The sequence below is a fragment of the Epinephelus lanceolatus genome, chromosome 18, assembly GCF_041903045.1.
Source record: "Epinephelus lanceolatus isolate andai-2023 chromosome 18, ASM4190304v1, whole genome shotgun sequence".
Taxonomy (NCBI): domain Eukaryota; kingdom Metazoa; phylum Chordata; class Actinopteri; order Perciformes; family Serranidae; genus Epinephelus; species Epinephelus lanceolatus.
Genome location: NC_135751.1, coordinates 42,272,151 through 42,286,055, shown reverse-complemented (window position 1 = coordinate 42,286,055; position 13,905 = coordinate 42,272,151). Strand labels below are relative to the sequence as shown.

The 13,905-nt window shown below is 42.9% G+C and overlaps 1 protein-coding gene across 1 annotated transcript; it reads left to right on the top strand.

Annotated features, from left to right (window-relative positions):
• The first annotated feature begins 1,453 nt into the window (after positions 1–1,453).
• Positions 1,454–12,668, top strand: LOC117268966 (uncharacterized). The gene is made up of 6 exons (XM_033645761.2): positions 1,454–1,552; positions 6,556–6,972; positions 8,406–8,551; positions 8,941–9,109; positions 9,389–9,551; positions 11,453–12,668. The coding sequence occupies exons 2-6, from the start codon at positions 6,667–6,669 to the stop codon at positions 11,743–11,745; spliced, it is 1,077 nt and encodes a 358-aa protein (XP_033501652.1). The 5' UTR covers positions 1,454–1,552; positions 6,556–6,666; the 3' UTR covers positions 11,746–12,668.
• Positions 12,669–13,905: the final 1,237 nt, after the last annotated feature.

Below are 13,905 nucleotides of genomic sequence, written 5' to 3'. Positions count from 1 at the left end.
CTGCCCGTCAACAAAAACAAAGACAACTATGGTTAAATGTGATAAGACCAAAGGACTGGACGGAGGCCATCATCAAAAATGCTCACATGTGCAGCGCACACTTCATATCAGGTTAGGGAAAAAGTATTTCCTGTTGTAGGGATGAATAAGGTTATGTGTATTAAGGGTTATCATGTCCACCTCATCAGAAACTGGGGAGGGATTAAGAGGAAGATTGGATTTCTCTGCAACGCTAACTTTTTAGCACATTAGCTAACATTAGCTTCCATAGCAAAACAAACAAGTGTGGTCCTCCTTTGTAAGATTGGCTTCCTGTGACATCATCCATCCACTGAGTGAGAGCATACGGGTCGGCCAGTCTGGTCCCGTTGGTCAGTGTTTACTTATTCAAGTAACACTGGCGGTCCCGGAGAGTGAGTGACCTGACATGGTGCGTTGGTAAATTCAGTCTGACGCTCTACACTAAAATGAGAGCCCTGTTGGTGGAAGAAACGCAGCGTTATATTTCTACATGAATGAACCAACGGTTAAGTTAATCACACATTCACTCCGCTCGGCGCTCTGCTGCTCCGTCTCCACAGACAGAGTGTCCAGAGTGCGCTCTGCCACTCTGAGAGTGCGCTGCTCTGGATAACCCAACGCTACATTCAGACAGCGCTCCCAATTTATCAACGCTCCAGTTTGTGTCAGAGTGCGCTCCCACACTCACAATGAGTGTTTCTGAACGCACCACTCACATCATCTTCCTCCATCGTCTAAAACAAGACAACACAATGTGCTAGCTAATGTCTGTGGAGAACTGTTTTGCCTCCAGCTAAGCCCCGCCCGCCAAAAAACATCATACTGTTTACTAACAATAGGGTCTGGTCACATGACTGTAAACAAGCTATTTGATGAAAAGGGAATGAGAACAGGTTATGGGTCAGGACCCAGCTGGGGCCAGATGTCAGTGGAAACTTTCTTTAGTCATGCATATTCTCTGATGTTCAAGAAACAAACAGTTTAAACACAGTACAACTGGTGTGTTCAGGGACTTTGGAGTCATCAGGGCAAATGTGCGTTCTGCCTGGTTGTAAATTTGCTTCACATGAGACCAGCACTGATGCTTATGTTTGAATTTTAGTCGGCAGATCAGCTGTGTTTTTGTGACCTCCTATAGATCTCTGTCTGCCTGCACACACAGATGAACTCCTCACAAGATACTGATTCTTTACTTAATATTAAAGTCAGTGAAACAGACGGATGGAGCGAGGCCAAGTCTCCCTGCTGGTATTAAGAGGAAATAAGAGGGACAGAGACAGAGACATGATGAAATTCACATCAGACGAGTTGCCAGAGTTTAGTGGATGAGAGGAAACATTTGGTGATTGGACGGGATTAGAGGATTACCGACACAGCTGACTGCATCAGCATCATCGCTCTGTCTTTGTGTCTCTGCGTCCATCATCTCCTGAACTGCACTCGCCAACAGCTGTGATCCAGTGAAGTGAGAGGACACAGACAAGTTAACGGTCCAGTATGGAGGTGTCAGGAGTCTTCATCAGCAGAGGAGGTGAGATGTTTGGGGGAAGGATGTGACAATGTTTCTGTCATGTGGACGTTGATTTTACTTTTCGTGTTTGTGTGATTTTAATCAGTTTATCTTAGAAATGTAAAAATGCAACAGCTCAACAGTTTGTTTTTTTTAAATTTTCCTTCAATTTTGAGTGTTGAAATTTGACCAATCTGGAAAAAAATTATGTTGTTTTCTTGATAATTCTGTCCATCATAAAGAAAATATTTATTAGAATTAATCGTGAACAAATTAGGAGTAAAAACAAGCCGTTCTGTCCCTGCTATCAAGTGAATAAGACATAAATGCTGAATGCTTTTAAACCACATCGCTGTGTGTGTCAGACCGGCCCACAGGATTTAATCCTTTCTGCTGCTCTGCTCTTAATGACTGTGATTATGTAATTACATTTGGAGGGGAAAGGAATGAAACGGATGAAAATCTGTGTTAAAAGGAGGAAAACAGTTATGAGGAAGACTTAAAATCAGTCAGTTATGCAATGATGAAAATTTGGCGAATGTTTTTTAATGCTTGTACTTGATTGTAGAGGGCATGTGAGTGAAGAGGGGAAACTGGGGTCAAAGATTGTGTCAGTATTGAGCATATGTAGTGGTTTGGTTGAGGTTTAGCATATTAAATCATATTTAAATAAAAGAAGAGGTGCTGAAATATTTATGAAGTTGGGAATCGTCGGCAGGTTGCTCAATTTGAAGGTAATTGTGACTTAAACAGGATTTATACTTCTGCTTATGGCTTAGGCTCTGCATAGATGCGTACCCTACGCCACAGCCTGTCATGCACCTTCCCAGACTTGTAACCACATGTCACAGTGATGCAGACCTCTTGTATGTTTTTGTAAGCTGAAACCATTTCCTTCAGTGGTAATGAAGCTTTTATTTGCGTTTGTTTCATGGAAAAACAATAAATTGTGAAGACAATAAAGCCTCCACAAAAATAGACATTTTAAGTCTTGTGTGTGATTTATCCTGGCTTCATATGAGCAGAGAAAAACTCTGCTAGCCGCTAGGCTAATTTATACAATGTAAAATGCCATAGGCTTGTGCTAATAAAGTTAGCATGTTGTATTTGTTTATAAAACGTGTTTAGTATCAGACAGTTGTTTTGTCAGTGAACCTTGTGAGTTGTAATGGAGCTGAATTTTGTAACGTTACCTTTGTTAAATGTTGCTGTTGTCCCTGGTTTTATATGAGAAGAGGGAAAGTTTGCTAGCCACTAGGCTAATTTATACAATGTAAAATGCCATAGGCTTGTGCTAATAATGTTAGCATGTTGTATTTGTGGGGAAAATGTGTCCAGATAAAGACAAGTGTTTGTCTGTGAATGCTGCGAGTTATAGTGAAGCTGATTTGTGTTTGAAACTGTCTCTGTTAAGCCATGTTTACTGTGTGTTTAATGTGTGTGTAATGTGTGTTTAATGTGTGTGTAATGTGTGTTTAATGTGTGTATAATGTGTGTTTAATGTGTTTAATGTGTGTTTAATGTGTGTTTAATGTGTGTGTAATGTGTGTTTAATGTGTGTATAATGTGTGTGTAATGTGTGTTTAATGTGTGTATAATGTGTGTTTAATGTGTTTAATGTGTGTGTAATGTGTGTTTAATGTGTGTGTAATGTGTGTTTAATGTGTGTATAATGTGTGTGTAATGTGTGTTTAATGTGTGTATAATATGTGTGTTTAATGTGTGTTTAATATGTGTGTTTAATATGTGTGTAATGTGTGTTTAATGTGTGTGTAATGTGTTTAATGTGTGTGTAAAGTGTGTTTAATGTGTGTTTAATGTGTGTGTAATGTGTGTTTAATGTGTGTGTAATGTGTGTGTAATGTGTGTTTAATGTGTGTTTAATGTGTGTTTAATGTGTGTGTAATGTGTGTTTAATGTGTGTGTAATGTGTGTGTAATGTGTGTTTAATGTGTGTGTAATGTGTGTTTAATGTGTGTGTAATGTGTGTTTAATGTGTGTAATGTGTGTTTAATGTGTGTGTAATGTGTTTAATGTGTGTGTAATGTGTGTGTAATGTGTGTGTGTAATGTATGTTTAATGTGTGTGTAATGTGTGGTTAATGTGTGTTTAATGTGTGTGTAATGTGTGTTTAATGTGTGTGTAATATGTGTGTAATGTGTTTAATGTGTGTGTAATGTGTGTTTAATGTGTGTGTAATGTGTGTTTAATGTGTTTAATGTGTGTGTAATGTGTGTTTAATGTGTGTATAATGTGTGTTTAATGTGTGTATAATGTGTGTGTAATGTGTGTTTAATGTGTGTATAATGTGTGTTTAATGTGTTTAATGTGTTTAATGTGTGTGTAATGTGTGTTTAATGTGTGTAATGTGTGTTTAATGTGTGTATAATGTGTGTGTAATGTGTGTTTAATGTGTGTATAATGTGTGTGTAATGTGTGTGTTTAATATGTGTGTTTAATATGTGTGTAATGTGTGTTTAATGTGTGTGTAAAGTGTGTTTAATGTGTGTTTAATGTGTGTTTAATGTGTGTAATGTGTGTGTAATGTGTGTTTAATGTGTGTGTAATGTGTTTAATGTGTGTGTAATGTGTGTTTAATGTGTGTGTAATGTGTGTGTAATGTGTGTTTAATGTGTGTGTAATGTGTGTTTAATGTGTGCGTAATGTGTGTGTAATGTGTGTTTAATGTGTGCGTAATGTGTGTGTACTGTGTTTAATGTGTGTTTAATGTGTGTTTAATGCGTGTAATGTGTTTTTAATGTGTGTTTAATGTGTGTGTAGTGTGTGTGTAATGTGTGTTTAATGTGTGTGTAATATGTTTGTAATGTGTGTGTAATGTGTGTATAATGTGTGTTTAATGTGTGTGTAATGTGTGTGTAATGTGTGTTTAATGTGTGTGTAATGTGTGTTTAATGTGTGTGTAATGTGTTTGTAATGTGTGTGTAATGTGTGTTTAATGTGTGTGTAATGTGTGTTTAATGTGTGTTTAATGCGTGTGTAATGTGTTTGTAATGTATGTTTAATGTGTGTGTAGTGTGTGTGTAATGTGTGTTTAATGTGTGTGTAATGTGTGTTTAATGTGTGTTTAATGCGTGTGTAATGTGTTTGTAGTGTGTGTGTAATGTGTGTTTAATGTGTGTGTAATGTGTGTTTAATGTGTGTGTAATATGTTTGTAATGTGTGTGTAATGTGTGTTTAATGTGTGTTTAATGTGTGTGTAATGTGTGTTTAATGTGTGTGTAATGTGTGTGTAATGTGTGTTTAATGTGTTTAATGTGTGTGTAATGTGTGTTTAATGTGTGTTTATTGTGTGTGTAATGTGTGTTTAATGTGTGTGTAATGTGTGTTTAATGTGTGTTTTGAATCAACTAAACTTTACAGCACTTCACAGAAATCTTACCGCCAACTAGTGTGTTGGAGGTGTAACTGTAGAGTGACACAGACACTAATACACAAGTATAAATGCTCACAGTGGTGTACGCTATGTGTAGAGCTGATGCAAAACTATAGTTTGAAATCAACTCACCAGTCTGAAAACTCTCCTCCTGCTGACTTCTACTCACCAGCCATGCCGAGGCTTTCAAATGTAAACAACAGTATTTCAGGCCCTCCTTCCTCACTGTCTCCTCAGATATCTGTCAGAGATAAGACGACATGCTGCCCCGTCTTCTCTCCAAGAGATATATGAGGAGACAGTGAGGAAGGAGGGCCTGAAAGTCGTTGAGTCAAACCATGGGAGTGTGAGGTGAAGGGGTGTACAATATCTGGTGTAGGGCCTTTGTGTAGGACATCTGTGCAACACTTGGGTTTAGGGTGTCATGCAGTACTCTTGGGGTGTACAGTATGTATACTTTATGTTGATTGTAGTTTGATTTTGAAGTGTGTCGGCTGTATTCTCTTGAATGTCGAAGACAAATTTCTCCAGAGGGAGACAATAACAGTAAAGGCTGATCTGTCTTCTCTAAACATCAAGGAAAAGATGGAGAAGATGGGCTCCAGCTGAACTAACATCCTGCTAGCCATTGTACAGGCGTTGCAAAACAATCTGGACAATCTCCGTGCCGCATCAGTTTCAAAAGGGACACTGGGAACTGGAACATCCTTAGGTTCACTGAAACTTGGCTAAATCCTGCACTTTATGGTAAATAAGGACCGGTGTGACGTTGGAAATGTGAGGTGCTGTCCTGTTCCTGCTCTGGATCGCTGCTATAGGTTTGCAGAGGCGGCTACAGACCAGAGTTGCTACCTGTGTTCAGAGGGTGTGACCACGAGGCCATCTTGTTGAGATCAAGATATGTTAACAAACTATGAAGCATGATGAACAGATGGAGCCAATCAGAGTGGAGCTTGTTCAAGAAAACATCGGCGTCAGTGGATTCAATCTTTAAAAACAGACATGACTGTTGTGACTCCACAACCGGAAATGTCCAGAAATGTCGACAATTATAAAGCAGCAGCCAACAAGACGTAGACGTAAAAAGGGACTAATTTACATGAACAAGCAGAAGAAGCTGATGGATCACATTTCACTGGAGTTGTACCTTGTATACTTCAATGTGACAAATGGTGCTGTCCCGTTCCTGTCCTGGGTCACTGCTGTACATCATTCGGAGGCAGCTGCAGAGCAGAGTTGCTACCCGTGTTCGTAAGGTGTGTCTATGAGGCCATCTTGTTGAGGTCAAGATATGTAAACGAACTATGAAACATGCCCCAAGTGACACGACACAATGTCAACATCACCAAGGACATCAGTGAACTCAGTGGGTCTCTGGTGGATTCAATTCGTAAAACAAAAGACGAGACTGTTCCCAAAACTACAGTTAAATCATCTGCAACCAGAAACATCTGAAAACATGGACGAATACAGAGCAGCAGCCGACAAGACATGGACGCAAGAAGACTTAGAAAAGTTAGATTAGAGTTGTACCTTGTATGACTTTATGTGACGAACAAATGATCAGTTGATTATTATAAATGTCGCCACCACAGATTGTGAACTAAAAACTCTACTTTCTTATTTCCAGGCTGACTGTGGCTCTTGGAGAAGAGGAGCTTCATTCATCTTTCCAAACATTAACTCCTCCTCTGAACGAGCTGCCCTCCCTCCTCCTTCTCTTCCTGTTGTCCAGGGAAATATGTGTCTCCTCTTCCTGGCCTTTGCCTTCCTCCTTCTTGCCTGTTATTCCCCGCCGTCCCTTTTTCCGTCCGCCGAGGGCTCGCGGTCGTGTCCACACCACTGCATTTGTTACGAGCACGCCGACCTGGTGGACTGCCGCAGCCTTGGGTTCGAGCGCGTTCCCAGGGGCCTCCCACACGGCACGTGGCTGCTGGAGCTGGGAGGGAACAATCTGAGCGAGATCGGGACCCGAGCCTTCACTGGACTGTGGTCCCTGCGGGTGCTGGTGCTGACCAACAGCCAGATAGAAGAAATACAACCACAGGTAGGAGCGACGGGGCGGAGGAACTTTCAAAGCAACCATTTTCTGGGGAAAGTTCCTGAAAATTGCACCAGGAACATTTGAAAGAATGAACTTTGGAGCTGTTGTACGAGAGGTATAGTTGAAGTTAATGTGCCAGTCAAAGCACTGATAGGATGTGAAGTGGCAGCTGAAGTGTCATCACTGAAAGCAGTTGAAGGGTTCTTTTCTACATTTGGAGGGACACATTTTAAGCAGGCAGCTCTCCTCCAAGAAATGGTGGTAATTTTTATTGCACCAATTTATGGTGACAATGTTGTGGTACTTTCTGTTTCAACCATGCAGTTTCTTCTTCTGCTTTCCATTTCATGGCAGTTTGCAGCTGCAGTTTTTGAGGTTGCACACTGCCACCACCTACTTAACTGGAAGCATTGTTGCACCTGTGAGTCCTGTGCAGCCCGTGAGTGCGTCCTAGCAGTTTATCCTTCACTACTTTGTCGTTTTAGTGTGAGGTGTGTGTTCGTTGCAATACTTGTAACACTCGTTTGATTAAAGGTTTTGATGTGAATATATATACGCCTGCAGCGAGGTGAATTTGCAACAAGTACCGTGTCAGTTTGAGGTCAGTTATTGTGCAGCCTGAACTTCTGTTAGATATGTTTTTGAGTATTCTCTGAGTGAATTTTAATGTGTTCACATTAAACGCAATGGGATTTTTTACCTTGCATTACTTGCACGAGTGTGAACGCTAGAATATTTCATGTTGACTCACTTCATATGCACGAAAAACTTGCGTCATACATGGGGGATATCGCTGAATCAATAAATGAACTTTCACCAATATGTCCTCAGCATTATACGTCACTGGTTGATCTCAATGCTGATTGGCTATTGCAGCACGAATTGGTCACTGAAGTTCATATTTTTCAACTCTCGCAAATAAGTTTATAACGCAATATAAAGAAACTCGCTAATACACGTCACACACGTCACATTGTGTCCATCACGTCTTTACATTGACTTTTTATGTAATTCACAAATAGTTTCATTTGCGCTCAGTGTGAACAAAACATCAGAAAGTTGTAGTGTATATGTCTAGGGCTTTTACTCTGAAAGGTATAAATGGAAGTAGATTTGGTATGGGCTGCCTTTGTCCCATAGATGTAAAAGAGAACGGAATACAGTTGGCAGGACTGTGTTCATTTCTATGGGAGATGCTCAGTGGCGCTTTAAGCTGAAACATTCAAATGCTGCTTATTAAATTACTCAGATGATGCTGTTTGCGCATCATTGGGCCCATAGAGCAGAACAGCACATACGTTTTTATTTTCTTTTGCCCATTTATTTAAATTCTGCAATACAGTTGGATGGAAACCAAACTAGGATGTGAGGGAAGATGTATGCTGTATAGTTACATGTGTCCTTCTCTCTGTCTTTCTTTCTTTAAATCTCCACAGGCATTTTTCTCTTTGTCCTTCCTGGAGAAACTGGATCTCAGCTGGAACCAGTTAACGTCTCTACCTGTCGACTTTTCAGCCAGTCTGTCTGCGCTCAAAGAGCTGCGACTGGAACACAACAACTTACAGCACATATCTGGATACAGGTACCTGTCTGTCCTCCGCCATCGTACTCCAGACACCACCTGCCCAGCACCAAACGACAGGCAGACAAAGTTAGCCACTAGGTAGGAAAGCAAGTGGAGCATTTAGCAGCTAAAGAGACAGATGTGTCTCGGGAGGTGGTGGAGACCAAAAACAGAGCTAAAAGAGTGAGAGTGGTGGACTGACATTTATCAGGTGGACATCCCCACACCAGTTTACCATGAGTGGATCAGATAGAGACACCACCTCATTATCGTCCTGCTGCAGGACAGCAGACGTGATTTTGTGAGACAATGTAGGACACACACACACACACACTCAAGAGAGAGAGAAACTACTATTATCAGCGTCTGTGTCTCACCCTGTCATGTTCTCTCCCTCCTTCTGTCAGCTTGGAGTATCTGGACAACATGGAGAAACTGGACCTGAGTTATAACCAGCTGGTGATGGTTGGCCCCGGTGTGTTCAGGGGCCTCTCCAGGCTGAGACAGCTCTACCTGCACAACAACCGACTGACTCTGGTGCAGCAGGGCAGCCTGGATATGCTGCCTGGACTGGAGGTGAATATGTGATGCTGAAATATCGTGTAGATAAAGCTCAGTCGCACACTGTTGCGCATTTCTGTAAACCACAAACAGGTTTGCATGTTGAGGCATCAAGTGTGGGTGTTTTCAGTGGTTGTGCCACCAAAACTGGGTATTTTAAGCCGAAATATGATCTCCTAACACCCAAGTTTTAATGTCAAGTTTTAATGGCAATGCCAACATTTATTCTGGCGACTGGTTTAGTGTATCCCAAGTTACTTGTCTGTCTGTCTGATCACCTGTCTGTCTGTGTAGGTGCTCCAGCTGAGTAACAACAACATCTCTCAGATCGACAATGATGCTCTGGCGCCTCTCTACAGCCTGGCCATCCTCGCTCTGGAAGGAAACAACCTGCATCACCTAAAGTTTAAGACCTTCATCAGCCTTCATACAACAGCGACACACATCCAGCTGTCAGGTGTCAAATGTCTTAACCACTGTTACTGCTACTGTGTTCTCATTAAAACATGTATCACGGCTGCAGACGCGTTGTGTGTTGTTATGTGATGCGTGCAGTGTTGGCTCCCAGATGGCATCTGACAATGAACATCTACCGTCCTGCCAGTGAGAGCAATACGCACAGGGCCAGATGGCTTTAGGAATAATGATGCACTTAATGCACATCCAGCTCATGGCCTCTCTCTCATAAGCCTCGTATCCCACCCTCTGTCTGTCAGCTGTGACGACCGGGTGTCGTGTCATTGTTCAAATCCCAACAGTCTGAAAAAATATCCCACTGAGAGCCTGGTATCATGAAATAAACATGTTGCTCCAAAGGGCCAAAAATATAGCAAAGGCATGACCCACCCTGCTCTGCCCTGATGTTTTCCACCAATATTAGCGCACATATAGAGGTTGGTTGTTTTTTTTCAACATTGGAAAAACCCATTAAAAACAGGTGATACATTTCTTTCCAACTGCCTCTCAGTCACAAACACACTGGAAAACAGGTTAGTAAACAGTGTAGAGCAGCACAGAGGCCAGTGAAATGTGATGATGGTTACTTCCTTTTAAGGCCCGGACACACGAAACTGACATCAAAGAACTAGCAGCGACGAAAGCCAACTGTTGCGTCGTCTACGTCGCCTCACGTCGCCCTGTGTCAGTTGCATTTGAACACACTACACGGACTACATCCGACGGCCAAGTAGCACGTACGTTCTGCGCCTGCGTGAGAGAGAGTGGTACATCCTGTCAGCCGAGGGGTTTCCTATCTGTGCAGCCGAGCACCGCAGCACCTCCACGGACTATTACATCCAGACGGTCCCGGTGTTTCCTCCGCAGGCTCCACTTCACTCAGCTGCCCGATAAACCCGCTGCTTCTTCCCACTTTAACCTGAATAACAAACCAGGGCTCGGTGCTCCGGTTGGATCCAAACGGAGAGCCGGGGCTAGCTCAGAGACTAGCGGAGGCTAACTGGCTGTGCTTCCCTCCGGTCATGCTGCGGCTAACGCTCCGCTAGCCGCTCCCAGCTAGCTCCGGTTTGTTATTCAGGTTAAAGTGTGAAGAAGCAGCGGGTCTGTGGGGCAGCTGAGTGAAGTGGAGCCTGAGGAGGAAGCACCGGTTAGCCCCGGTTTCACTACAGGCAGATTCACTCGCTACAGGGGCGAGGAAATAAAACCTGAGCAGCCAATCAGAGTGATCTCTCTCACCGACAAGCTCCGCCGCCGATTCAACATGCTCAATCGGCCAAAAAGCCGCCGACGCCAAAGTGCTGACGGTACGGGACACACCGCAAAAACTAGGCCGACAGACGCTCACAGACGGCCCGACTTTGGTCGACGGCCGACCGTCAGCTTGGTGTGTCAGAGCCTTTATATCTGTTACTTCAGTTCCTCATCAAAACTCGGTGCAGACTAAGGGGTTGTAAACATGCCGCGTCCGTAACTGCCAGGTCGAGTGCTGGGTGCTACTTCTGTGCTTTTTCTGTGCCAACTGTCAAGGGTGCAGAGGCTGGTTGCGTCTGAGGTTTCAGAGTGACCATAACCAGCACTGTATCACAGCCCACTGAATAGACACCCTGAGGTCAGAGCTGATCTACTTCCTGTGTGTCTGTGGGACAGATGTGACGCTCTGACAGCTCTGCACCAAGATGATCAACTCCTCCTCCATATTTATCACACACTGATATTTACTGAGGAAGGAAAGATATCTGTGGGCTGTGATTGGTTGGTCCTCGTCACATGACATGTGGTGCATGCTGCTGCGTTCCAAAAGCTGAACTATTTACTCTTTTGTTTTTCAGGTCAAAATCGTCTCACACTTTTGTATTATCGTTTTCATTGATCTTTACATTGACCTTCTCGTTGCTCCTCCAGGCAACCCGTGGAGCTGTGACTGCGACCTGCATCGCGTCTTCAGTAAGATCCTGCACGTTCGCCACCTTCACATTGACGACTACCGCAACGTGACGTGCCAGGATCCACCGCAGCTGGCGGGGGCTTCGCTGGCCTGGGTGGACAGCCAGCTCTGCATCGCAGAGACCGCCACCGTACTCGTCATCACTGTCACTGTGCTGGTTACCGTGGTGGCGGCTTTGGTGATGGCAGAGAGGAACAGGAAGAGGAACAGTGGGAAGAACTGGGACACTGAGTCACAGAATCAAAGTTAGAGCCGTCTGTCCTGAGAGTCGTCCTCACAAACAGCGAGAGGATGAGAGCTGACATATATGTCAAAAAGAGCATACAAATCTGGGCCCTGTAAATGTGAAGAGGTTCCTCTTTCTGTTTTAATAATTTCAATATCATTCAGTCAACTAAATACATCATCTGTAATGGTTACTGGGAACATCAGAATCAGAATTAGATTTGTTACCAAGTAGGTTTTCATTCAGTGTGTTTCCATGACGACAGAGGAAATGGATTTATTGTGTCAGTCTTATTAAACCCCTGTAAACATGTTAGTGTGAGTGAAATGGTCCTGCAGTGAATGTGTCACAGTGGGACTAACACACCCAGATCATGTGACTCCTGCATGTATACAGTCAGTCAGACCCAAACTGGCCGAGGCGCTCTGAGCATGCTCCACAGTTTCCGCCCCGGGCTTTGACCTGGAAGTCCAATAGCATTAAATGTGTAAGAGAAGAAGAACCCGGTAACAACATGGAGAAATCTACATCCAGAGCCGTGACTTTTTGGACGGACCAAATGTACAGAGCTGTAAAGTTGTCCACCATGGTAGCAGTTAGCTGCTAGCTAACCGTAGCTAACTTGTTTGTCCATTGTTTGGTCTGTGACGTAATAGGTCAACAGGAAAAAGGTCCAATACTAACAAGCTGAAAGGGGGCATATCTCCACCTATCGTAGAGGAGTCGCACATACTTGGCTCAATAAATGGATTCCCCTCCCGTGCTTGTATACTGGGACAAGGACAGTAGGCCAGTTAGATGTCCTCGTCCAGCTGGGACTGTAGAAACACTTCACTGTGACTGGACTGACTGGAATCTCCTTTGGTTTTTGGTGCGTATATTAAACAGACAAAAAAACAAATTACCACATTTAATGGTACTAAACAAATGTGATGTGTTTGAGTCTTTGTTTCTGATTATTATTCAGCCAATAACAAAAATACTTGACACTGATGACATATTTAAAAACATCCAAATACATTTGAAGCATTCACCCCACAGTCTGACAGTCGGCATCAGACAGAGTCCTTTATGAGGACCATATGTGTGTGGACACCAGAGGATTACTGCTGGACTACTGGAGGGACAGAGACAGAGTGAAACAGTCCTATTGAGGTCAGAGGCCAGATGTCAAGATGATTACTGCTGGACTTTATTAAACGTGTGTGTGTGTATGTGTATGTGTGTGTGTGTGTGTGTGTGTGTGTTTGGGGTATTAAAGAGACAGAGACCAGACAGACTGATTGTCTCTATCCTTGAACTGCAGGCTGTTCTCCCAAATTTTCATATGTTTTCCTACAAAAAGCAGCGCACTCATATTAATACATGTTCCATGTATTTTGAAAGGCTGACATCACGTGACCAATGTGCTGACGGGAGTAAACAGGAAGTAGTCCTGAGTGCTTGTAAGGAGTCAAAAAAACTGAAAGATGAGCAGCAGAAACCAAACAGTGCCACATCGACTTTAAAAAATTAAATTAAAAACTTTTTGAAGGTTTCAAACTCCTAGCAAAATGTTCAGGCTGCTGTCACAGATTCTTCATATGTTTTCTTATGAAAAGCAATGCACCCTAATTCGTACGTATCCCTGCGATCACGTGACCAACGCACTGACAGCAGTAAACAAAGAAGCAGTCCTGAGCGCTTGAATGGAAGCAGGTTAGGTTGGTGGATGGGTCACAGAAAAACTGACTCACTTGAATTATTTATTTCAAAGTTAAATGTTGGTGTTCCACAACACTACTGACGTAGTGCTTTTATTTTGACTGTATGCAAACTGTACATTTCCTGTGAAAACAGAAGTGTATTTTGAAAACAGACAATGCATGTAACAGGCTGAAGTTGACACGGCGTCCCAGAACGTCAACAACCAACACACCCAGGGTACCTTGGACGTCATATGTGGACGTGGAAAGTCCATGACCAAACGTGGACATGTGACGAGGTCACAGTGAGGATGATGATGGCTTAATATCTCTGGCTTGTAGGGAACAGCAACACCCTGCAAGTCCCCGCTGTGGGACGAATAATAAATCATCTTATCTCATATTACTTGTTTTAGAAGTGATATAAGATATAAGAACTGGGTTCAGAGCGTTTAACTGTTTCCTTAACATCAATTTACAGAAAATAAAAGTCATAAAC

Excerpts from the sequence above, each read along its gene's own strand:
- LOC117268966 (XM_033645761.2), top strand. The coding sequence starts at position 6,667 with ATGTGTCTCCTCTTCCTGGCCTTTGCCTTCCTCCTTCTTGCCTGTTAT. Across the intron at positions 9,110-9,388 it reads ATATGCTGCCTGGACTGGAG|GTGCTCCAGCTGAGTAACAA; the intron begins GTGAATATGTGA and ends CTGTCTGTGTAG. Across the intron at positions 9,552-11,452 it reads GACACACATCCAGCTGTCAG|GCAACCCGTGGAGCTGTGAC; the intron begins GTGTCAAATGTC and ends TTGCTCCTCCAG.